Raw genomic sequence first — 25,517 nt, forward strand, 5'->3', positions numbered from 1 at the left:
GTTAAAATTAAAAAGATGTACAGTACTGCACTGTAAAAAAAAACAGTGTGATATAGATTTGCATTTTCTGCCACTAGATGGCATAATTGCATTTGTAAGACATAGGCAACATCTCAGTACATTTTTCTTTTCATATTAAGAGCTATCTGATCTTTAACATGAAGTAACTTGTGGAATTCTGCGCATTTTTAAAATTGTAAAATACAACTTGACCAGTCTCCACAAATATATGCATTTATTATTATTAAACTTATTACTGCTAGTTTTGTGACTGGAATTCAGTACAGGCTTTCCGAGCAATCGCGTGTTAAGAACATTAGTGGCATAAAGGAACTTTAAATTAACACACTAATTTTGACACCCCCAAATAGCAGTCACTTAAGTGTTGGCACAAAAACTTCAGGTTTCTGCAAAAAAAAAAAAAAGCAGGGGGGATTCAAGAAAAGCTCACTCGGACAGCTGATTTATTTGGGTGTGTTTTACTCAAGATGGAACTTGAGTGAATTATAAACAGTTCAAAATACCAAAAACTTTAAGGCAACAAAAGAATCCGAACCTGAATCCAATCAACTAAACTGAGTGTTAAAATAAATGCCAAAGGTGCTGCAACAAAGTATAAACTTGAGGGTGTACATATTTATGCAAATAGGTCATTCTTTGCTTTGTTTTTCAATTGAGTTGAACAGGTTATAGATCACCCCCACTCCATAAAAACCTGAACAGGGGTGTGTAGACTTTCTATATCCGCTGTAAATCCCCACAGCCTCTACTCAATATTTTATTGATGTTTCACATTGTCATGGGAAATCGAATTTATATTTATTTATTTTTAAAAAAGAGGAAAAAGCCAATACTTTCTGGATGTATTGATTCATCTTAAATAAGCTTGCGTTGCTGATTGGCTGAGCAATGATTCGCGTAACACAGCGGGCGCCAAAGATGTCATTTAGCGGAGGCGGCGCATTGCAAAAGTGGTGACGGAGGAGGCCGCCTGAGGCTGAAAGACGTTACGGTGAATAAAAAGTCCTTGAGTCACACTAAGTGGCTCTTATCGGCGCCACGCGTACGCACGGTGACGGCTTATCAAGCTCTCACAGGCTGACCTCACGCATGACGGCCCGCGGAGCAAGGTCCACCTCACGCACGTGCGCGCGCACGCCAAATGAGATGCAAAGGTTCAAGTCGACTGTTTTGTCACGTTTTGACCTGAATCGGACGTCCCCCGACAAAACACGGACAAACACGAAAAAAACGTCCGCTACTGAGCTTTTATTAAGAAATGAAACATCTCGTCTGCGTTGCAGACTACAAAAGTACTATATTGTGAATTGGACCTGGAATTGAGTTCTCTCAAAGTAAATAAAGTTTTTTTTAAAAAAAAAACAAAGAACGTCAGAAATAATTTAATCTCAGTCAAAGACAGCAACTTCATTGGCACCTTTATCAAACACAAGAATTGAATACAAATTGGGAAATGGGTGACCTCAGTCTTTTTCTAACTAGTTTTCCAGTAACAGAAAGAAACAAGCAGGACAATACTTGGTTTGCTCAACAAAAAAAAGAAGAAAAAAAAAAAAAAAAGAACAAACATTAATGGCCACACTGAAATGGAAAAAAGAAAGAAAAAAGGGGTCATATTTGGAAAAGCTGAGAGTCCAAATTCTCACATGACCTGAAAAAGTCGAAGCCCAGCAGTTTCTATGTCAATGTGGATACTTTCCAAATACTAATGGAAGGAAAAAAAAAAAGTTAAAAATACTTTACAATATCAACAAGGCCATTTTTGTTTTTTCCCCACTTGGAACAAACGGGCGTAAAATCAAAACATTAACTACTGCATTGGCTAAACTACAACTAAACTTTTTACCAGAAATGTTTCTTAGCAAGTCTTCAGCATAACTCATTACTAGGACTTTATTATCATAAAACCTATTTTTCATAATAATGTGTACTTTACACTATTAGGTTAGATTATTTTTTAAATATCTTCTAAAGTTCTTTAATCCAATGAATATAAATTGTTGAGATTTAACAATCATAATAGAAGACTTAACAGTCCTATAATATTTTTAGTGATACTGTTGTTGTTTTTCATTTCAGTGTGGCCAAGACACTATTCAAATGTAAAAAATAATTTAAATTACAGCATAACGTTATAAACATGTCATGTTACCAAAAATACAAAGAAAAAAGAAAGTTGAATGTCATGGTTTTGTAAAATGGTCCAAGAAGGACATGGTTGTGTAAAGTGAAACATGAGTGCGTATGTGTGGGGGATAGATTATTATTATTATTATTATTATCCCCCTGCATTCCATTTGCGAATTCAGCAATCCTTCAATTTATTAGACTTTTTTTGTTGTTGAAATGATTCCCAATTATTTGCTGAAAAACTTAAGTCACAGCTTTTTTTGCTCAGGCCAAACCTGTATCTTATGTAAAAGTAGTGCTTTTTTGTAAGGAACTTCATTATTCAGGAATTTCAGAATTTTTTTCCGGCAGCCACTAAACATGAAGATGATTGTGGAAACTCGAAGCACATGCCACATTTTAGTGACCAAAAAAAAAAAAAAAAAGCATTTCAAAAGCGAACTGAAAGTTTCTGTAGCTCCCTTGGCTGACCCCCGACACCGACTGTAAAGCTGGCCGCAAAAAGCGGACACGCGATAGTCGGCATCCGCACGTCACCGAAGCGCACTGAGCCTGCCCGAGGGCAGCGTCGCTAACCGAGATGAGCGCCAGTAGCCTGAAAGTTAAATCCTGTGCTTTGAGCCCCTCACTGGTCACCAGGATAGTCGCCACAAGGAAGCAGGATTGGGTTTAGCTATCGGGCTACTTTGCACCTATAAATAATAACATAAGGGGTGGGGGGGGGGGGGGGGGGAGAGAAGAGAAAAAAAAAAGGTCGCTTTTAGGTTTTAGTCCTAGGACATTTTTCCAATCTGGATCTTCTTCCAGGCTTCTGATGCGGTGAAAATGCAGGAATCAATGATGCCCGCCACTGTGAACGTCCCTCCGACGATGGCACAGATCTGCACACAAAATAGGGCTGAACAATTAATCATATATATATATATATATATATACACACACACACACACTGTATAAGAAATATTATTATTATTAATTAATAAAATAAAATAATGTATTATATTAATTCAATAAAAAGTAAAAAAAAATCTAAAATAATCAAAAATAAACTAAATTATAATTAAAAAATTTTAATGAAAAAATAAATATATATATATATATATATATATATACATATACATATACACACACATCTATATCTACATCAATATATATACATATATATAAATTATTAATCATTATTAATCAAAAACAATTTTTTTAAAGAAAATATATATCATCTATTGATTGATCGATACATGGATACACACACACGCACACAATGTATAAAAAATATTATTATTATTAATAAAATAATGTATATTAAATAAAAAGTATAAAATAATCAAATAATCAAAAATAAACTAAATTATAATAAAAAAAAATTAATGAAAAAATAAGTATATATACACACATCTATATCTACATCAATATATATACATATATATAAATTATTAATCATTATTAATCAAAAACAATTTTTTTAAAAGAAAATATATATCCATCTATTGATTGATCGATAGATGGATACACACACACACACACACACACACGCACACGATGTATAAAAAATATTATTATTAATAAAATAATGTATATTAAATAAAAAGTTAAAAAAATCTAAAATAATCAAAAATAAACTAAATTATAATTTTAAATGTTTTTATAAAAAAAATAAGTATATATATTTACATATATACACACATCTATATCTACATCAATATATATACATATATATATAAATTATTAATCATTATTAATCAAAAACAATTTTTTTTAAAGAAAATATATATCCATCTATTGATTGATCGATAGTTGGATATAGATATAAATTATTCATTATTATTAATCAAAAACAAACAATAAAATATAAAAATAAATAATATATTAAATAAATAAAAACAAAGTAAAAAAATAAAAAATAAAATAAACAATAATAAAAAAATATACAAACGTAAAAATTATTATTATTTTTTTAAATTTTTTAATAAATAAATAAAAAATCTGATCCAAATCGACTTCACGGTGTAGCAGAGTGCATTTTTTCAGAAATTGATGTAGATTAAAAATATAAATAATAATTCATTTTATTTCATGCTTCATTTGCAATCCCAATATTAAGGGGGAAAAAATAGATTATTCTTCAAAAGAATTCAGCCCTAACAGTGACACACACAATCTGGCTTCTAACCTGCTAACAATGTGTGTTAGGCGATGTAAGAGTAAACTGGAATGCAAGCAAAGAGTCTCATACTTGACTCACGATCTGAACGAATGACTCACGAGCGCGCTGAGAGCACAAGTCATCGCCTGCTTTTAAGTTCCCTTAAATCACCCCGAACTCAAAACAACACAAAGGGCCAATTAGGGTGGAACTCATCATCTAAAGGGCCAATTTCGCCTTGACCGCGCTTGTCAGTCAGCAGGAAAAAATGCGGGTGATGCAATGAAAATAAAGCGGACGGCCAAAACTTTTTCTAAGCACAACATTTGAGGAGACTTGCCTCATTTCATTGGACGGCAACGAGAGGTCACGGCTGACCAAGTTTCGATTTGGATTCACACGTGCACATTTTATGTACATAATAAATAAAACACATGTAAATATTTGAAACAGAAGAATGTTCCGCTCAATATGACCATTTATGGACAGCAAATGTAAATCAAGTGACGTCTGGATGACTTTCCACAGTAAGTTTCACTCACGCTGGTGATAAAGCGGTAAACTGGCTGCCTCCTCTCGGTGTACTTGACTGTGATTGGACTCAGGTCGTATCGGAACCAGATGGCCGGTATGATCCTGCCCGTGTGGCTGTACGCGACGTATTCCTGCGGAAAGAGCGCATGCTACGTATTAGCGCTAATTCATCCTTATCTTGGACGTCTTTCCGACTCATCACGGCATTAAGTCACTTGTGAATCAGAATCAATCTTAACTCATTCACTGCCATTGACGGCTATAGACGTCAAAAATTCATTTGAACTATTTCTATTAGTTTAACATTTTTTTCTTCTTTTGTTTCCAAGGGTATGAAAACCTAGAAAAAAATTATTGTACATTTACGACAGATACAATTTTTTATGATTAATCGTGAGTTAACTTTTTAAGTCATGTAGTTAATTACCATTAAAAAATTAATTGCCTGACACGATTTCAAAAAGAAAGAAAAAAGAAAAGATTATTAAAAATTAGGGACGTCAGGCAATTAAAATTTTTTAATCGTAATTAATCGCATGACTTCACTAGTTAACTCACGATTAATCACAAATTATAAATCTGTTCTAAATGTACAATAAAAAAAACTTAACAAAAGTGCAAAAAATGTTAAACTAATAGAAATAGTTCAAATTAATTTTTGACGTCTATAGCCGTCAATGGCAGTGAATGAGTTAAGTCAAATCAGATGCGGGAAGTATCAAGTGAGAACTGCTGTGGTACAATTTTGACACATTTCGCGCACAGTTTGATCAGTGACAGTGATGAGCCCAAAGCTCGATTCTCAGAAGTATGAAGTCACGCTATTAGTAGAGGAGAGGGAGCACAGCCTGCAAAAATCTGTCCATTTATGCCCTCTAAAAAGGGTTTGAAATAGACTTTAGATTCAAACATCATCTATAATTTTTCTGAAGATTGTTTCTAAATCAATGACAGAAGCGGAACTTCTAAAAAAATAAAGGGGGCGGACTACAGCACCTTGTTGGCCACCGTGTACTGGTAGGAGAACCTCTGCTTGCCCGATAGATCTTCGTAAACTGTTGGAACAATTTTCAGGATGTAGTCATGTGAGGCCAGAGCTGCAAGGAGAGACAAAGACAGGAACAAAAACAAAAACAATTACATTTATTAGTAATTTTTGTAACAAGGCTTTTAAATGTCAACCCAAAAAATGTATTCACAATAATATAGTGTTTGCAGCCCCAATAGTCTAAACACAATAATCTGATTAATATTGTGTATGTGGAACATGAATTAAGCAGCAAAATGTAGGGGGCGGCCATTTTGTCACTTACTGTTGACTGACGATGACATCAGGGCTCAGGTCACGACCAATCACAGCTCAGCTTCATAAAACAGGTGCACCGTGATTGGTTGTTCAGTTGACAGCAAGTGACAAAATGGCCGCCGCCTCGGTTTAGCTCATTTTCCAAAAGTATTTGGACAGACTCAGGTAATGACCAATCACAGCTCAGCTTCATAACACAGGTGAGCCGTGATTGGTCTTTACTTGAGCCCTGAGCAAATGTGATGTCATCATCAGTCGACAGCAAGTGACAAAATGGCCGCCGCCTGCGATGGATTAAAAACGGATTTTGTGCGGTTTAGCTCATATTCCAAAAGCATTTGGACAGGTAACGACCAATCACAGCTCAGCTTCATAAAACAGTTGCACCGTGATTGGTTGTTCAGTTGACAGCAAGTGACAAAATGGCGGCCGCCTGCGCTGGATTAAAAACAGATGGATTTTGCTCGGTTTAGCTCACATTCCAAAAGTATTTGGACAGGTTCGGGTAATGACCAATCGCAGCTCTGCTTCATAACACAGGTGAGCCATGATTGGTCGTTACTTGAGTCCTGAGCAAATGTGATGTCATCGTCAGTCGACGGCAAGTGACAAAATGGCCGCCGCCTGCGATGGATTAAAAACGGATTTTGTGCGGTTTAGCTCATATTCCAAAAGCATTTGGACAGGTAACGACCAATCACAGCTCAGCTTCATAAAACAGGTGCACCGTGATTGGTTGTTCAGTTGACAGCAAGTGACAAAATGGCCGCCGCCTGCGCTGGATTAAAAACAGGTGGATTTTGCTCGGTTTAGCTCATATACCAAAAGTATTTGGACAGGCTCAGGTAATGACCAATCACAGCTCAGCTTCATAACACAGGTGAGCCGTGATTGGTCTTTACTTGAGCCCTGAGAAAATGTGATGTCATCATCAGTCGACAGCAAGAGACAAAATAGCTGCTGCCTGCGATGGATTAAAAACGGATTTTGTGCGGTTTAGCTCATATTCCAAAAGTATTTGGACAGGTAACGACCAATCACAGCTCAGCTTCACAAGAAAGGTGAGCCGTGATTGGTCGTTACTTGAGCCCTGAGAAACTGTGATGTCGTTTCAGTTTAAAGCAAGTGACAAAATGGCCACCCTGAGAAGGATTAAAAACGGCAAAATTTTGTGCGTTTAGCTCATATTCCAAAAGTATTTGGACATTTTTGTAAATAAGAAAAACAACCGTGTGTTATTTCCCTTCTCCCTGATGTCATCTATGATCAAATTTACATCAGATTTGCATTCAACCTGCCAGCATTCCATCTCGCTGAATCACAGCGCCATCGCACGCGATGAAGCGAGATGCAGTGAGAGCAATTACGTACGATTAGATGCCAGCTTGTCCGCTCCTCCTAAAGCATTGAAGGCGCCTTGGACTTTTTGCACCTGTGGGACAAACAAAGTCCCGGATGAGTTTTTTTTTTATATCTTTTTTATTCTTATTATTTATTTACATTTTGTGTTGTTTATGTGTTTAAGTGTGTCACTCCCAACCTGAAGCTTCTCTCCGAAAGCCAGCTTGTGGATGTTGTGAGTCATGTCAGGACTTTGGGGCTGGGCAGTGGCACTGTGTGTGGAGACGTGGAAGTTTCCTGGCACCTGATCACACATGAACAAATGCAGCATGCAAATGGTGTCAACAGAGTTATAAGCGTGTCAACTCAACTAAACCGCAACACATTAGCGCTTGGGAGCAATAAAAGTCTGTTCACCTTGTCTGTAATAAACACGTTTGACTGACAATGTCAGAGAGACAATACTGGATTCATCTGGTTTTATAGCACTAAGAGGTTTTTTTTTCGATTATTTTGTCCATCTCAAGGGGGTAAGCAAAATATATAAGAAACCCCTCGCAGTATTTTTATAGCGCAGTTGTACACAATCACAAATAAGGATCACAACCGGCCAATATGGATTTTCAAAAGTCAATTGCGATATTTGGCAGAATAAAACTCAGATTACTGATAAATCGGCCGATTAATTTAAAAACATGCAACGGGTTAAAATGACTAATTTTTGGTCCCTGAACCCTTATAACCATGTAAACATTAATTACGGGCAGAATATTTGACTATTTTATAATATGTTGTCCTTTATTATTTGTTTAACTTAATAACAAATTGGCCAATGTTTTTTTTTTCCTTTTTGTGAGTGTGTTTTTGGGGGAGAGGTGAAAATTAGAACGTCATTACCTTTGTTTTATGCTGTAATGTGGCAATTTATCTTATAACAATGCAAATATTAACTACGGGAAGAACATTTGATTGTTTTGTAATATTTTGTCCTTTAGTATTTGTTCAGTGCCGTTGACGGCTATAGACGTCAAAAATCCATTTTAACCGGGTTGGCAGTGAATGAGTTAATAACAGAAAAAACAAGAACAAATTGGCCAATATTTTTTGGGGGGTGGGGGGGGGGTGTTGTGTGTCGGGGTGAAAATTTGAACATCATTATTTTGGTCTTATGCTGGAATGTGTTAATGTAATTTATATTAAAAAAAATTAAAATTAAAAAAAGTATTTTTTTCTTTTTTGTGAAAGTGGAAATTTGAGTTTTTTTTTTCCAGAGCTAGTATGAACCAGGCCATACCACATACTAACAAATACTTTTCAACAATTTTTATGTTTTTTCCTTCCTTTCTTTTTTTCAGGAATGTATGAAATAATGAGAATATCACCTTCATCTCCATTTTTTTTCTGGGGTTTGTATCTCTGTAAATTGATGGTAATTACATTGTGCAAGTGAACGGACATGGAAATGCATCAGATGTTAACAAATAACCTAGTACATCGGAAACTAGATGTTCCTAACCCACCGTGAAACATCACTGACAAATTTCCAATCATTCCACGGGCGAACGTGTTAAATGCCCGACTACCGGGTTAATGATTGTAACCCGTTTGGAGAGACTGACGCACGAGAGCAAGCGAGCGTGTGTGGCGAGACGTTACCTTGTTGATAGCGAATTCGCCTTCGAAGCGGCAACCGGCTCCGTGGTTGAGGGGAACCTTCATGGAGTTGTCGATGTGGCCCACCTCATGGCGGCCCATCTCGTCTTGGATGTCCAAACCCACCACTGGAAACATACGCAACAGACGTCAATTTTTGGGGTTTTGGGACAGTTAAATGTAATTCAATTTACAACATCGTGTGAATCAAAGTACATGAGGGTTTTTTTTTTTTTTTTTATAGGAAAACTTTGACAACATGCAATGATTGAAGTGTCCTTAAGCATGAATGTAAATTTTGAAGAATATTCTTCTATGGCAAAGTCAAACCTTTATTTCATCCAATATAGCATGTTTTTATTTACTGAAGACAAAAATGACGGTAGCATGACCTACAAACCGGCAGCAAGCTAAAAATAGTGACATATATATAAGCTAGAGGCTGTAAGCAAAAATACAACAACACAAAAGCGACGCCTAGAGACACTGCCCCAAAAAATGGTACAAAGTAAAAAAAAAAAATCCAAAATGGCACAAAATACATATAGCAAAATGGCAACAACACAAACGGATCCAAACTATTGTGTGAGAATCAAATCACAATAGGCAGCACTCCTGGACGAGCCCACAAATATATTATGGCTTCTTTGGCTTATTAAGAGAACACGTTTAACTCATTAAAACCCAAAAACGTGTAAATAATTTTTTTAATACTTTGTCAATCACTCCCAAAAACGTATTTATACGTTTTTATGATGTTGTTGTTGTTTTATGCAAAAGCATATTACAGAAGGCTTTGATGCAGCTTCTGACCTGAATAGGTGGCTTAAAGCAATGGTAGTCATTACAAAAAAACACCAGTCGGTGGCAGCAGAGTATAAGAGATCAGCCAGGGCCATGTTGCAACAAACTCTTTTTGCCGGTGTTTGTGAATAATGATGAAACTTAGCTATATTCTAATGCTAATTGCTGCAAAACGGAAACAGATACAAATATACTTTTTTTCCCCCTAATGAAAGAAGAGACTAATCTTTTCTAATATTCTGCGGGCCTTGCAAAATCAGTCAAAATCCAGTAAAACAGCCGTGAGAGAAGGGGGTTGCTTGAGTGAAAATGGCTGGGAGTGACTGAGTTAATAAAGTTCTTGGATTTTTCTATGTGGCCCTTGAAGGAAAAAGTTTGGCCACTGCTGCACTATATGTTGACCCATAAGGCTAACGATGAGGAAATATTACCCAGCCTCGTCGACCGACCCCCCCCCCCCCCCCCCATGCCAGTCTCTGTTTGTGTTTTTCCGTCGTCACTAGCCACTCCTTGTGAACCCCACCTAGGCTGGTGTGTGTTGGCCCACTCGCAGTGGCCTATTTTCAGCGCCCGGCTACGTTTCGACCGCGAGTGTTCGGTGGGATGTCCGCTAAAGACCCCCGCATGCCGTCTCTCTGACCTTTGACGTGGAAGGCATGTTGGACGCCCGTTTGCTGCGCTTTCTTTTTTAACGGCGATCTCAAAATACAGCAGAGATATGAAGCGGTGTTTCTCCTTTTTAAGAGATTAAAAGGTGCAAGAAGGGAATCTGGGCTGGGGAGGGGATGACGATGAGGAGGTTATTACAGTCGGTTCTGCTTTTCCAAAGAGTCATGCAAGTAAGTAAGACCCTGCAACATGTTATAAAGGTCAGTGGAGGAAGATGATGTCGAAAAGTGAAGGAGGTTTCCGTGATGACGTGACACGCCATTAGAGCATCGGTAATGGATGGCGACCTTTTAAGAAGGCTGGAAAATATACAGTGTAACCTTCTCAAGCAGAGAATCACAAAGTTCAAGCTGCATGAACATAATCATTACGATTTGAGTCTGGCTTTTGTTGAGCGTGTCATGAGTGATCTTGTCATACATAACACAAGGTCAACAGCTGTTTTCCTGTAGAGTTGTGAAAAAAAAAGCGACCAAGTCGGATAAACCGACTTTAAAAATAGGTCCCCCAAAAAATGTTATGCCTCAAAGCTCCACCAGAACCATTTTTGGGCCGTCCATGTTTTATACACAGACTTCTTTTTGCAGACGCACACAGTATTGGAACGGCGGTTGTGATCTGATCTTTCACCATCTAGTGACCAAATAGCGGATGCTGTTCGTCTGCTTAAAAACATTCACTGACTTAGTACTTAGTGGATTTTTATTAAAGACAATACAGCACAGGAAAGTAAGTTCTGAACGTCCAAAAAAAGCACTTGGGCTGTGATCATTCCAAAATAAAACCTGCCACTCGGTTTTAGGTGTTCATCACTTAACCAGTAGAGGGCGGTCATGCACTAAACATGCCCAGAAGAAGACAGGAACAGGAAGTTATTGACCTCATGTGGCTAAAAGCTAGCTCTACCTTTGTTTACTCATGCAAGGAATAATATTAATAAGAATAATAAGAATAATATTGCATCGTCCATAAGTGACTTTTAAGACACTATTACATGTGTAATGCAGATAGAATGATGTATGTGTGAACTAGATGGTTGTTGTGTTTGTTTACCTTAAATGTCAATCGCTAGCGCGCTAATGCTAATCACGATTGCTAACCGTTTAGCATAGACCAATACCCCCCTTGTTTACTCATGAATAAAGTTAAAGCATCTACTAAGTGACTTTTGAGACCCTATTACACGTATAATGTAGATTTAATAAATGGTAGATATTAGTTGTTTACCTGAAGTGGTAATCACTAGCGCGCTAATGCTAATCGCAATTGCTAACCATTTAGCATAGACTAATACCCTTGTTTACTCATGAATAAATGTTGACGCATCGACTGTAAGTTACTTTTAAGACACTATTACAGGTATAATGTAGATATAATAAATGGTAGTTATTGTTTGTTTACTTGAAGTGTAATGTTAATCGCGATTGCTAACCGTTAAGCATAGGCTAATTTTGTTGGCGTTTAATAATGCATGCGTACATGAGATAATAAATTATGAGTACTTATATCTATTGCATTCCTGCATGCTAAAAACCTCTTTCATAGCAATCTGGACCCCGTTTTCATCATTTTGTGAGTCTGTGGGCTTCAGTCTTCTATTTGCTTGTTTGATTTGTGGCAGGCGGCATAGTTTGTCAGCGCAGTCATGAAGAGAGAAAATAAACAGAGACTGCTCTTCGTCCTGACAGCGCCGAGGGGGCGGGGGGCGGGGGGGACCCTTGATGTCAAAGGCGGACGTTGACTGCGTGGCAGCGACACATCAAACGGGGGCGGACGAGGATATTTGTGGGAGCATGCCAAAACGCAGGCCTCAAAGAATGGGCTTGGCAAAGATAAGACGGAGAAAGAGGGGATGGAAACAGACAGCATGCAAATGTGGAAGGTATATAAAATGGTGTGTGTGTATATATTGCGTTTATACTCACAATCACAGTGTAAGTTTGGCAAACTGATGTTTAAACTCACTTCAATCTTCCCACCACTGTCTTTATCTGGATCATCCACATACAGTTCATTTACACTAGGAAGAAAAGAACACAGATAGTACATTTTTTTTTTACTTATAACAAACAATTTCAGAGTTTCTATTTCCATTCTGTTGTTTTCATTGAAATGTCCACGTTCTCCATTAAATGCAGCCGTTTTCTACGGATTGTCTGTAATTTATAATAATTGCCGGTGCGGTGTTTACTATGAATCCCCTTGAGTCTGGTCTGCTTCAAATCAATTTGGGAAGCAGATTTTTTTTTTTTTTAGATTTAACTGAGAATATTTAGCAGAAGTTATGTGACTCTTATTCAGAGCCGGAAGACTCGTGCGTCACCAGGCAAGTTCTCACTTGCTATCTTCCTGTAAGTTTTGTTTGGGTTTTGTCATATTTTATTATTATTAGTGCTCAAATTCCTTTTATACTTGTATGACTTCGGAATGTTCCAAAAGTAGATCTGTGACGCAACCCTGTGCCTTTGTCGTCTTTTTCCGTAAGACTGTTTTATAGTTTTTGTTTTGTGGTTTTAATACTGTCAGTGTTAAAATGTTACTTTCAAACATTTCCTGTACAGTAAATCAAGGTTTTAGGATGGCTACTGTTTTTTTTTTTTTTTCGTTTTCATTATTTATAAATTACTGTATTTTACGCACCGTGTATTTGGGTGCTATATAAATGAACGGGTTATTTTAAAACATTTTCATGCAAAAAGTGCACCATGTTATAAGGCGCATTATTTTTGTGAAGCATCGTATGTTTAATTTAGTTAGTTTTAATTAGTTTTCAGGGTAGTTGTGTTAGTTTTTTATTAGCTTTTGTTATTTAGAAAAAATGCTTAGTTTTAGTTAGTTTCAGTATTAGTTCTCATTTTTAAAAAAAGTGTATTATTTGTGCGCAATATTCAATAAACACCATGCTAAAATGAAAAAAGTAACGCACCTAGCGTTGGATTTCGCCTAGGCTACTATTGGCTGCTGCTAGATGACGTCACATCTGTGTGACACACTTATATAATAATAATGTCCTTATTCCGGTTAATATCAAAATCAATCTACTTAAAATTTAAAATTATCCGCAAAGGCTCAATACATTAAATTGTTTACCAAAGACTAAAAGGAAGGACATTTTCGCTATAATTATAGTTACTTTTAGTTAGTTTTCGTTTTTGTTTTTATTTTATTTTGTTAAAATATTTTTGGGGAATTTGAGTTTTCCTTTAGTTTTCGTTTACTAAAAAAACCTTCACCATGATCCAACCTTTTTTTTTTTTTTTGCTTGATCCCGGCAAATATTGGACTCTTTCTGTGTCATTTACATTACGTTACGTTTCCCCTGATTCTTAGACTCGGGGGCAGGAAGTAGTTCTAGTTTCGGTATGACTAAAACGTGGACGCCTGCTAGCGATTTACATGCGGATTAAAATGAAAAACGCGAACATAACGAAGGAATTTGAATTAAAGACGATGACTTAAATACCATATTTATTTTTATCTAGAGATTACTGGATGTCATTATTTTTATAAGATAGCGTCAAATGCTTTTAGTAGAGAATAATAATTAGTGTCCCCATCCATCCATCGGCAGTTATTGTCAACACCTATTGTGAGGATTTGCGTATCCCCGCCAGTGTAATTTCCGCGTTGCGTGTCACACCCTGCTTCACTGCTTGCCTAATTACACATGGCCTCCGACCTGATGCGTGCACACCGAAGCCAATTTCCTGTGACAAAACACACTACCGCTCATTAGCTCTGACGACACAAACGCATCGAAAGGCGGTCGGTGACGCCGCCGATGACGTTTCGCTCTCGTGCGTTCTGGACTGCAGGTTTTGCGGCAACAAGGTGGCAAGTGTGTCACAGGATGTGACAACATACACTTCGGGAAACGTAGGCCCGCGGTACCTACATTTCAGTGGCTATGAATCCTGTCAGCTCCGAGAGGAAGAGGAAGAGTATGATGGCGCAGCAGAGGATGGAAACTGCGGGGCAGAGGGGAGCAGAATGTAAATGAATATCTTTGCTTCACGCACACACACAAGCCGTACATGACATATGGTACTTCTCCAATATCAATCTCAAATGACATCACTATTTTTAAAGGATGATGCAAACCAAATGAGCCCGTCTGCTCCACGAGGGAGGCGAGGATGAGCTGCGGTGCTGACATTAATGAAATCACTCAGGCTGTAAATAGCAGCTCTAATGGCGGTGCTCAGGCTTGCTGTTACACTGTTTTTAGACACCCTCCTACACTAATTACACATTAAATGCCACCATACCACAGCGGCAAGGAGGAGGTGAGCTCATATAGTCTGGCAAAACGCTCGTCTTTACATTTCCCGAGAAGACGTAAACGCTCGTGACTCACAAAATCCTGCCTGAAATATTTTACTTTTCCATGGCACCTTGCGCAAAATATTGGCGTTCAAAAATGTTGACACAACTAGTGGTCATGTGTTCAAATGTCAGGTGCACCACCAATTAAACACGATGTCCAATTTGCTCTTAATGGTTCAAGACCGTGATTCTCAGAAGTAGGTCGCCAATGCATTTTGGGTTGGCCGCGGAAACATTTTAATATTAGAGATGCACTGGACAGCTTTTTAAAATATAACATATTCTACATGTATTTTTTAAAGGTGTTTTTTTTTAATTTAATAACAAAATAAAAGATTTATTGTTGTGAACTTGGAACCCAACTGGATGTTACCGCTCATTCTGACTATATTTGAACCTCTGTGCAAATTTACTTTGATTTCAGTACACAAAAATGTCTGAGTTCAACACCCCCAAATCCAATCTCCAACACAATCAATCTGCTGGGTCAAAATAATGAACCCAACTTTGAGGAAAAGTAACCCAATCTATTCAAAAGCCACAGCTAGCCAGTAAGTGGGTTGGGAAATTTTTGTGTGTGTAAGGAGAGTGAGAAAAATATGTACGGAAGAGGATTAGGGCCAGTGAAGAGAGAAAAAAAAAAGTTGGGCAGGATTCTGACTCCATTCTCAAAATTCTTACTTTAAAGTCAGAATTCTGACTAGAATTTTGATTTTATTCTCAGAATTCTCACTTCAAAGTGAGAATAATAGTAATAGTAGCACAAATAAAGTCAGAATTCTAACTTTAATCTCTGACTTTATTCTCAGAATTCTGACTTTAAAGTCAGCATTCTCACTTTAATCTCAGAATTCTGACGTTAATTCAAATTTTAATCTCAGAATTCTGACATTAAAAGTTTTGAAAATAAAGAGTGAATTCTCACTTTAAAATCCGAATTCTGAGATTAAAGTCAGAATTAAAGTCAGAATTCTGAGAATAAAGTCAGAATCCTGACAACTTTTTTTTCTCTCTCTTCACTGGCCCTAATCCTTTTCCGTAAATATGGATATTAAATTATGAAATTGAAATGTGTAAACCCAGCCTAAGAAAAGAGGCCACTTTTGCAATATGCTTTAAAATAAGCACCGAGTATATTACGTTTACATTCTACTGTTAACAGAGGTTATCATTCATCAGTCATTCAACAAACGTGTGTGCTTAAAAGAAAAATGTAATAAGTGAAAACTAATCAGCTAAGTGCTGGTACTAAAAAAGGGAAGGAGGTGACGCATTTGTTCAACTGGTTTCTCACCACAGACCACTGTGGTGAGAATCCTCGGCCAGGACGCTCTCACCGAGCAGGTGAGGCGTGTTTACATGGCAACCGTCTCCAAGGATCTCACGTGACCTTGCGGTTGGCAAGGCCTCACGGTCACATTTGCGGCTGTTGGAGGATCTACTTTGGGTCATGTTTGACTGCCAAACAACAGTGTCGCAATGACACACGAGTCAGCGATTCAGCTTGAAGCGACGACTTCTAAACTTCTACTTCCTGAGGTTAATGGGGGGAGGATGGCGGGGGGGGGGGAAGAGTACAGTTGGAAACAGTGACAAGTAGAGCAATATAACATGAGGTCATCCTTCCTAGCGTTCGCACACGGGAAGGTTGAAAACGAACATTAGCAAAGTCCCACAGTCGGATGCCATGTTGTGCGTCCCTGTAAACAGACGCACCTTTCCACCGTTACGCTGCCCGAGGCCCGTTTTAAACACCAAACGAGAACAATGAGAGTTTTCTATCGGCTCAGGCAGGCCGAACAAATATCGCGCATCTCGCTGGGGGGGCTCCGGAAAAAACACTGCGTTTAAAAACGGACGCATTGTTCAACGCAAATACCATACCCCAAAGGAATGTGCCGCTAAAACAGACCAACTACCGTGCCCGGGGGTCAAACATTCGGCCTTTTGTGCTGTTTCTAGTTCCCTCCCAGGCCAGTCGGCCCAACATCCACAACAAGCGGCTGGCCTTTAGCACCAGACAGTAGATGGCGACAGGAAGGGTGGTGACCGACCGGGCCGAGGAACTACTCGCATCCTTTTCCTCTTAGGTTGGGAAACGGACATCTTTAGCGACCTCATTCTCCTCCCTGTCATCCAGGAAGGTGTTTGTAATCAGCAGCGCTCAACCATTAAGTCACCGGGTCTGCGGAGACTGGCCCTTTTGTTCCACACGCCGCTTTCATCAGGCGACCCATGCGAGAAGATGACTGAGGGGCCTAAAGTGTGTCATGGGATCTTCTTAAGTGGTGAAAATTTGAAATGATTAGATGATGACCGAGCGGTGACAAACACACAGCGTGGGAGGAAAAGTATTCAGGATCCAAAATGCCTGCGGCCATGATTAGCATTGTTGTCATAGCCGTTGATGAAACAGGTACAGCGGCACGTGCGTTCACGCCGCTACATGATTATGGGTTTAAGGGGACTTGAATAATAGCAGCTCTCACATTGTGTTTTAATTGCTGTTCTTTAAAAAGATTAACTGCAAAACGGGTTATTTAAAAGACAGCCAAACAGGTGCAAAAATTACACCCACTCATCTAGTGTTAATCTCGTTAACAAAAACTAAATACAAATATTTTTGTCAACACACATTTTTCACCGGACGAAAACTAGACTAAAAACTCCATTAATAAACAATAACTGCAACTAAATCAGTGTGCATTTTCGTCGACTAATAAAGACGAGACACAAATCGTTTCCATCTGTTCTTCTTTTGCGAATATTGAGAGGGGACTCCGCCGCTGTAGGTGGCGGTATACACAATAGAGATGTGATCCACCAGTAACTCAAAAGAAGAAGAAGAAGACCAGGAAGCGACTGCGCCGTGCGATGACGTAGCTCGAAAATGTAGCTCTCTTAATAAAGACTGGACTAAAATCTGTGGACATTTTCAGTTCACAAACCTTGAAGAGAGACCTCGCTGTTCACCACAAAGACATTAATATAACAAAAAGTTTGGTGGTGGTGGTTTATAACGTAACATGAATCCAACAGCTATAACGTTCCAACAATAATGCTAACTAATGCTTGCTAACTTACTAGCTTGTAGCATGGAGTCATAATAGCCACTTGTTGATATACTGTAATTTTGTGTGAAGTCGTTTTAAATCAAAAAGATGAGAAAACTTTATGTGAAGCAGTTTTAGATTGGATGGAAATGTTCAATAATAGCTGCTGACCCCAAAAAAATGTAAAAGGATTGTCCTGACTAAATCTAAACTAAAATGTTGACCAAAAGATTGATGACCAAAACTAGATGAAATTATATTTTCTTGGACTAAAATAAAGACTAAAAAGTGTGATAGTGAAAAATGGGTGGATGGAAAGCCAACTAATGACACAGTTTACCAGTGGTTATATCCTGAAGCCGGGAAATTACATTTAGACACAAAAGGCCATTTATCATCATGATTTTAAGTAGGGCTCGACCGATATGGAGTTTTTTTTTTAGGCCGAACTCAATACAGATTTTTGGCAGAATAAAATACCCATTACCCATTAATCAGATGATTAATTCAAGAAATGTATAATGGTTCTTTTTTTCCCACTCCAAATGCATTTCAATGGGTGCCAATTATATGTGTATTTTCGCTATGATTTTGTAGGGTTCATATTTGGCTGATTTAATCTGTTGGGTCCAAGTAATTTTTATGCAATAAGCATGCATACAAATGAACAATGAACGCACAGGCTGCCACCTCAATAGAGAAGAAATAGCATCATTAAACAAACTTCATAAAATGCACTCACTGAAAGCGCCTGTGTACGTGGGCTGGGTGAGATCTTTGGGCACTTTCCTGTAGATATCGAACCTGAGAAGAAAAAGGCAGAAAAGGGGTGGAAAGCGGGGTGAGAGAGAGAAAAAAAAAATATTGAAAACGTAAACACGACGTGGTGAGAAGAGAAGAACACTTTGTACCCGTCGGGCTGTGCGATATTACGGAGGAGTGCTGGAATGTTAGCACTGGAACGCTGCCGTGACTTCTACAGGCCCAGACTGCCTGCCGCAACACACCCCTGCTGCTTGCACTATATTTCTGACCTGACCTCAACGCAAATCCCTTACACATAACATTGACACAAGAAAGTACAAGACCAACAAAAACAAAGTCACGATAAGATGGTGAGAACTTTGACCAAACCATTGACAGCATCAGGATACAACCCGTGATAAAGCGCATTGAAAAGACAATTCATCTACTAAACAAAATATCTGAGCAGCTGGAAAAGGGAAATGACCTGCCCTAAAGTGACAGCTGCTATTTTGATTTATTTTATTGGTTTAAAGTGAGCAGGATTACTCCGTTACGTTGCCCACAATTACAGTTTTAAAATTGTGCAAACGATCTTGCTCTAGTAATGTTATTTAAGCCTATTTGAGGAGCGAAGAGGAGGGAAAATGTGCGACTTCACATCACAACTATTTAAGTTCATGAGCTCACGCACAAGTCCTTTTTGGGCTGCGTTACATTTTTCGGCTCAAACTGCACCACTGACGGCACACGAGCTCACGCACTCCTTCCTCATCTCCTGCCAAAACGGTCACATCTGTTGACATTTCTGCCCGTGAAATCATGACGGCTGAGGCAATGCAGGGCGGGGGAGGAAGCGGGAGGGAGGTGCTTCCTGTCCAGCCCCGGACTCTGCTACTTCACTTTGGGTTTTTTCGTCCCCTTTTCAGGGTCCAAGTGAGGTTCAGCCTCTCACTTCAACTGAGAACTATGATGTACTATTTCATAATTCCTGAATTGAATTCCAGACCAGTAGAACTCCAACGGCAACAAAATGTCAAAGCTAGATTGGGCATGATAATCGATTAAGCTATCGTTAAGAATTCAGTCAATTGAGGGCATTTGAGTAATCGGGCTTCGAAGCAATTGGGGTTTAACGGCGTGCAGTACGTGGCTGTTACCAGCAGGGGCGCTGATGATTCCATCTGAACTAGTTAGCGGTCTGAAGAAGAACAAAACATTTAGCGTTTGTGAACTTGGCCAACATCCTCGCGATGGAAATTCCTTTAAGCGGCAAATTTTGTGCTGTACAACAGAAATAAATACGTTAAATTTTCTCTCCGGATGATCAAGGAAATTTTGTCTTTTGACCAATTTAGGATTTGTGTAAATTGAATATTTAAAAATGTATATAATTGAATTGTATTTATTTTATACCAAAAGACTAAAATCATGTATTTATAATATATAAATATATAATATTGTTTGTATACGAGTTAAAAAATGCTTTGGAAAAATTCATTAAAAAAAGTAATTGAACATGTATATTTATTTTGTACCAAAAGACAAAATATCATGTATTTATAATATATAAATATATTATTGTTTGTATATGATAAAAAAAATACATTAAAAAAAGTAATTGAACAATGTAGGCCTATATTTATTTTGTGCCAAAAAACAAAATATGTATTTATAATATATAATATATGAATACAGTATATAATATTTTTGCATACAATTAAAAAATAATAATTTAAAAAATACATTAAAAAAAGTCATTCTTTTCATGGCACAAAGTACTGTATGGCACTAGACAAACTTTCACATTCATGTTTTGACAGAGAACTGGCTGCCTTTTCTGAGTTATTGATTGAAAAGAATATTCTAGATTACAATATAAATAAGATTCCACGCTTGTCACCACGCCGCACTGTATGCCATGTGACTTTAATTGGTTAATCGCACGCATCCCGCTGGTATGAACCGTCACACTAATATGCTAAGCTTGATCGGCATTTACCTTATTTGGACTGTACCGGAATTAATTAAAATGCACTCCCTGGCATGACCGTGTGACTGTGTTTCCAATATTAAAACGTACGGAAGTGTGGGACTGCCAATGTAGAGTAAACGTTTTTGACTGGCAAATACGTTCCATCCTATTTGCAAATACGTTTTAACGTTTAAAACTAGACCAGCTGATGAACACGCACATATGTTACACAATGTTTCCACATTTATAGTCACATGCCATGCGACAGGCACTTATGTTGTAATTTTGCATTTTTGGAAAAAATGTCACACAACACTCAATCTGTACAGGGTCTTCTCGTTTTTCTGCTGAAGGTGAAATTCTGACTACATTCAACATTTGAACACCAGGGATGCTGTTGTCACTCATTTTCAAACCAACTACACATTTTTCCCACTCTCTCGATTTTTTTAAGCATTTGTGCGTCTGAATTTCTCATGACGACAATCAAGACGATCGGCTGTACGTTGTGTGTGTTCAGTACGCTCTCCAGGGGGATCGCACCTTTGCTACCCTCGTTCATTTCCTACCTTTAGGACACTATGTAATCATGAATATTGATGTTGACTCTGAGGCCATCCTTGACGCTTGTAATTTCCTGAATTGCAGTCAGCACGTCTCCCTCGTACCGTCACTCGCTCTCAAGTGAACGGGCTGGATTGTGTGGTGATTAGTGAGGACATTGTGTACCCGTCCACACTCTGCTGGCCCCAACAAATGAAAACACGCCGTTGCTTTTTAGAGAAGGAACCTTATCAAACGCTTTCTATGAGGCAAATGAGTCAGTATGAGTCAGTTGTTCACGAGGACTTACAAAAAGGTTTTTGATCTTAAGAAACACATTTGCCTTGGACTTTAGCCACACATGTTGCACAAATTAAAACACCGACTCCATTTTGTGGCCTGATTCATGTGACTGATTTTACACAGAAATGATAATTATACCGAGAACATTTCAAAAAAAAAAAGTTTAATCAATTACATTAATAGTTTAATTAAAGAAAAAGTCTAAAAACATGATTGTGTGTGTTTCCAAAGAAATCAAGCCCCCGGGCGGGGTCTGTGTGTGAGATCATCCAGCACAATTACCCAATTGAAAAATATATTTTTGCATCATCTTTTTGTTCATGGTTTATGAATGGTGTACAGTAATTGACCCTGACCTTTTCATGAATATTTTTTTTATACTACTTGTGTGTCATTCAGTCATTTTTGGAACCACTTCTTGTTTTTAAGCTTATAGGCCGTAGCAATAGCATAGCGTAGTTCCTTTCCATTTCTGTTTATCAAGTTGACTTTCCATATCAAGTCCAAACATTAATTTGCCTGCTCTTTTGCTGTTCAAATTCACCGTTAGATGTTGTCCCCTTTAAACGCGGTTCCAGTCAGATATCTATGAAAAGTAGACACAATCCCGCCAAGCACTTTACATTACATGCTAACGATGTTAGACTTAAGTTAGCTTAGCAACTAGCATTGCTTTGCATCTTTCCTTTTTATAAATATATTTTAAACTACTTGTGTATCATCCATTCATTTTCCTAACAGATTATTAATATTTTAAGCCTTTAGGCCACGCCTCCTGGCTGATGTCCGCTGTTAGCGTGGCGTAGTTCATTTCTGTTTAGCAAGTAGACTTTCTCTACCAAGTCATGGTCCAAAGATTAATTTGCCTGCTCTTCTGTTGCTCAAATTTCAAAGTTAAATGTTCTCCGCTTTAACGCGGTTCCAGTCAGATATCTATGAATTAAAAAGTAGACTTAATCCCTCCAAGCGCTTCATTTGGGTGTTAAATACTAAAAATGATAGTTTTAGGTTAGCTTAGCAACTAGCATTGCTTCTCCATCTTTCCTAGTTATTCCTTTGTGAGAACGATACTTGTCAGATGCGTAGCTTAGTCGCCGCCAATGGAGGTGATGAATACTGACTCAGGAGGGAATCCGCAACGTTTTTTTTAGCCACACTAGCCAGCGAAGCTTGTTGCTAGCTAGCTAGTTGTGCCGCAAGTAGCTTGCCTCGACAGTCGTTGTCCTACTAACACGCGTGCGTCCAGACCGAGCCCAGCGAAGCTTTTTTGGGAAAGTATCAGCATTTCAGGAAAACTTCCAAATCTGTGATCCTCAGTTTTGCTATCCGATGTGCTTTAATGGGGTGCAAAATCCAAATTTTGACCCGCAAGCTGTGATGCGAAGCCACTTATTTTGAGCCTTGGGTGACACTAGAGCACTGACAAAGGTGGCTGTTAACGGCATGACGCACAAGCCAGGCCAATTAAACACCGCTGAGAGAAAAGCCAGTAATTTGTGTGAATGCATATATTTCAAAGTACTTTTTTTTTTTTCAAAGTCATTATACAGTACGTTACTCTCACAAAACTGAAAAATAACTAGACTGAAACCAAATGTTTAAAGCTATTGTGAAATGCGCCTAAGATTAAATGTGAATGGTGCACATACAGCACACGGAGTACAGGTGGGGTGCTTTTAACACAACACGAAAAACTCCCGCGATCACACATTATTCAATGATGTCATCGAACTTCTGTAGACATTGATGAGAAAGCACACGTTTATTGCGGTTTGTGTGCTGGGACATCCTGCGTACGCGGCACGCCGTTCTGGGAAAACGTAAGCTTGAACATATGGCGCAATTGAGAGCGAGGCGTGACACACTCGACTGAAACCTACGCTAATTAATTGGTCAACGGACTTCTGGCCCGGTGTTGTAATGCAAGTTTTGCATGAGCCTGCGCAACATCTGAACAGGATTTGACCACTAGATAACCTCGGTTACTCACCGACTCTGTCACAACCAAAACTACACAACGGATTGATTTCATGCTTTACAGTTCACCTTTTGTGACAAGCAAAGCTATGAACTGATGTGATATTTACAATAATAAAAATATAAGTGTTAGATTTTTGCATATATTGCTAAAGCAGAGCAACAGTAAAATGTTTGATTTCTACTTTATTAATAGTGACTTTGTTACTATTGATGACTGAGTGAGTTCTAATCAATAAAACTGTACTTTTCACATGATTTTGTATTGATTTTTTTTTTTTTATGTTTGTTTCACTTTTTTTTTCAATTGTGATTTTTTTAATGTCAATATTGAGATTGATTTAATATCCGATTGTTTTTTCGAGGTCTTCCCGCATGTTTTTTTTTTACAAAGACAAAAAATTAATTATACCGTATCACAATAAATAAAATCATATTATGCATAAATGTTTTGGTCTTATAAGTTAGGCTGAAGCTAAAATAAAGGCAAACGAACCATGTAATTAAATGTGAAATGCTTAATCTACTTCGGTTAGAGTTGTTAACAAAAATTTTGGTTTGCAGTTTTTCGAGTATTCACTACGACAACTTCACAAAATTCTACCAATCAAGTGTAGTTTAATATAAATCAGCAAGTCATAAATCAGATTACAGATTAGATAAGTATTCAATATATGTTGCAGCCCTATTTATAGCTATTGTTTGATTGTTATCTGCAAAGACTTCAGTGTGTTATTCTGTTGTGGAAAAAGGGGTTCCAGTTACAATCTGCCACTGTAACATGTTAGCTGACGCCATATTTGTGCTAACACTGCAGCTATCTTTTGGCTTTAACTTGCTTAAAAAATTTAAAAAAAATCTATAATATGCTCAATTTGCTAATGTAAAAAAAAAGTGAGTTAAACCTAAAGGATGAATATAAGCACATTTCTAATGCTACCCTCTTGTGATCACATCGTTTCAGTGTCAACATCCTGCACTTTGTTTGAATTGAGGGTGTGCATAATTGACAAGTTCAACAGCTCTGGTTCTTTATATTGCAGGCTGACTCTTCGCTGCAGCAAAATCATTCATGCATACGAGAGCCTTTTACACGTTTTGTGAAATTAATTCACAAAGCATCACTGTTGCATAAGCATGCAGCTGTAGTGAGCAACATTAGCCGGTGAGCCCTGAGGCTAGAAAATCCTTATTTCCTCACCTGGTGAACATAAGAGTGGTTTGAGAAAACATATATGATGTAAGACATCAGGTAAACAATTTAAATTCACAATGGCATCTATTCATTCCAGATGTGATGACGGGAGCAAGTTGGACTGGCTCGTTGGGCACCGTTCATTCCTTCTAGGAGCTCCAAGGATGCTAACTGTAGCCTCACATCCGAACCAAAATAGCAGCGGAAGTCGAGTACTCACCTCCTGACATCGAAAGGCATGATGCTCGCACAGGATACGGGGAGATGGATTAGCGGACAAACAAAAAAAGAAGCCACAAACAACAGCGAGCACACGGTTCTTCTCAAAGCTACCGGTTGTTCATCGGTACCGGGCTGACGTCAGCTTAGGACGCTTTGCACAATGTGATTGGCGGAGAGCTGCTTCCGGTTGGTCGTGATTCTACTTCCGGTGACAAGGAACGCAGAAAATCAGAAATAAAGAATGAAAACGTTTTGTTTTTAAATGATAAAACAATTTTAAGTATCTACAAATACACCTAGAAATTAATATTATATAGCTGCGTGTTCACAAAACGTAAACACTGACTTTTAACAACATTTTCTTTCGGTTCAAAGCAATGTTATTCGTATACAAACAAAAATATTAAGGTCAACAACACAAATTCAAAAAAATAAATAAATAAATTATATATATATATATATATATATATATATATATATATATATATATATATATATATATATATATATATATATATATAGATAGATAGATAGATAGATAGATAGATAGATAGAAATCACGTGGGACTGTTTGACAA

The 25,517-nt window shown here is 37.9% G+C and overlaps 1 protein-coding gene across 1 annotated transcript; it reads right to left on the reverse strand.

Annotated features, from left to right (window-relative positions):
• Nucleotides 1-1,249: 1,249 nt before the first annotated feature.
• Nucleotides 1,250-25,087, reverse strand: ergic1 (endoplasmic reticulum-golgi intermediate compartment 1). Its single transcript, XM_077578625.1, has 10 exons — nt 24,938-25,087; nt 18,723-18,784; nt 14,497-14,569; nt 12,527-12,621; nt 9,132-9,256; nt 7,675-7,779; nt 7,506-7,566; nt 5,825-5,925; nt 4,837-4,959; nt 1,250-3,032 (listed from the first exon to the last, which is right to left on the reverse strand). Exons 1-10 carry the CDS (start codon nt 24,955-24,957, stop codon nt 2,925-2,927), a joined length of 873 nt encoding a protein of 290 aa, XP_077434751.1. The 5' UTR covers nt 24,958-25,087; the 3' UTR covers nt 1,250-2,924.
• Between the last annotated feature and the right edge of the window lie 430 nt (nt 25,088-25,517).

This window comes from Vanacampus margaritifer, chromosome 10 (assembly GCF_051991255.1).
Source record: "Vanacampus margaritifer isolate UIUO_Vmar chromosome 10, RoL_Vmar_1.0, whole genome shotgun sequence".
Classification (NCBI taxonomy): domain Eukaryota; kingdom Metazoa; phylum Chordata; class Actinopteri; order Syngnathiformes; family Syngnathidae; genus Vanacampus; species Vanacampus margaritifer.

What these genes read in the sequence shown, in the direction of transcription:
- ergic1 (XM_077578625.1), bottom strand. Translation starts at nt 24,957, where the DNA reads ATGCCTTTCGATGTCAGGAG. An exon ending in CACGTACACAGGCGCTTTCA is followed by an intron (nt 14,570 to 18,722) that starts GTGAGTGCATTT and finishes TCTGCCCCGCAG; the next exon opens with TTTCCATCCTCTGCTGCGCC. An exon ending in GGATTCATAGCCACTGAAAT is followed by an intron (nt 12,622 to 14,496) that starts GTAGGTACCGCG and finishes TTTTCTTCCTAG; the next exon opens with TGTAAATGAACTGTATGTGG.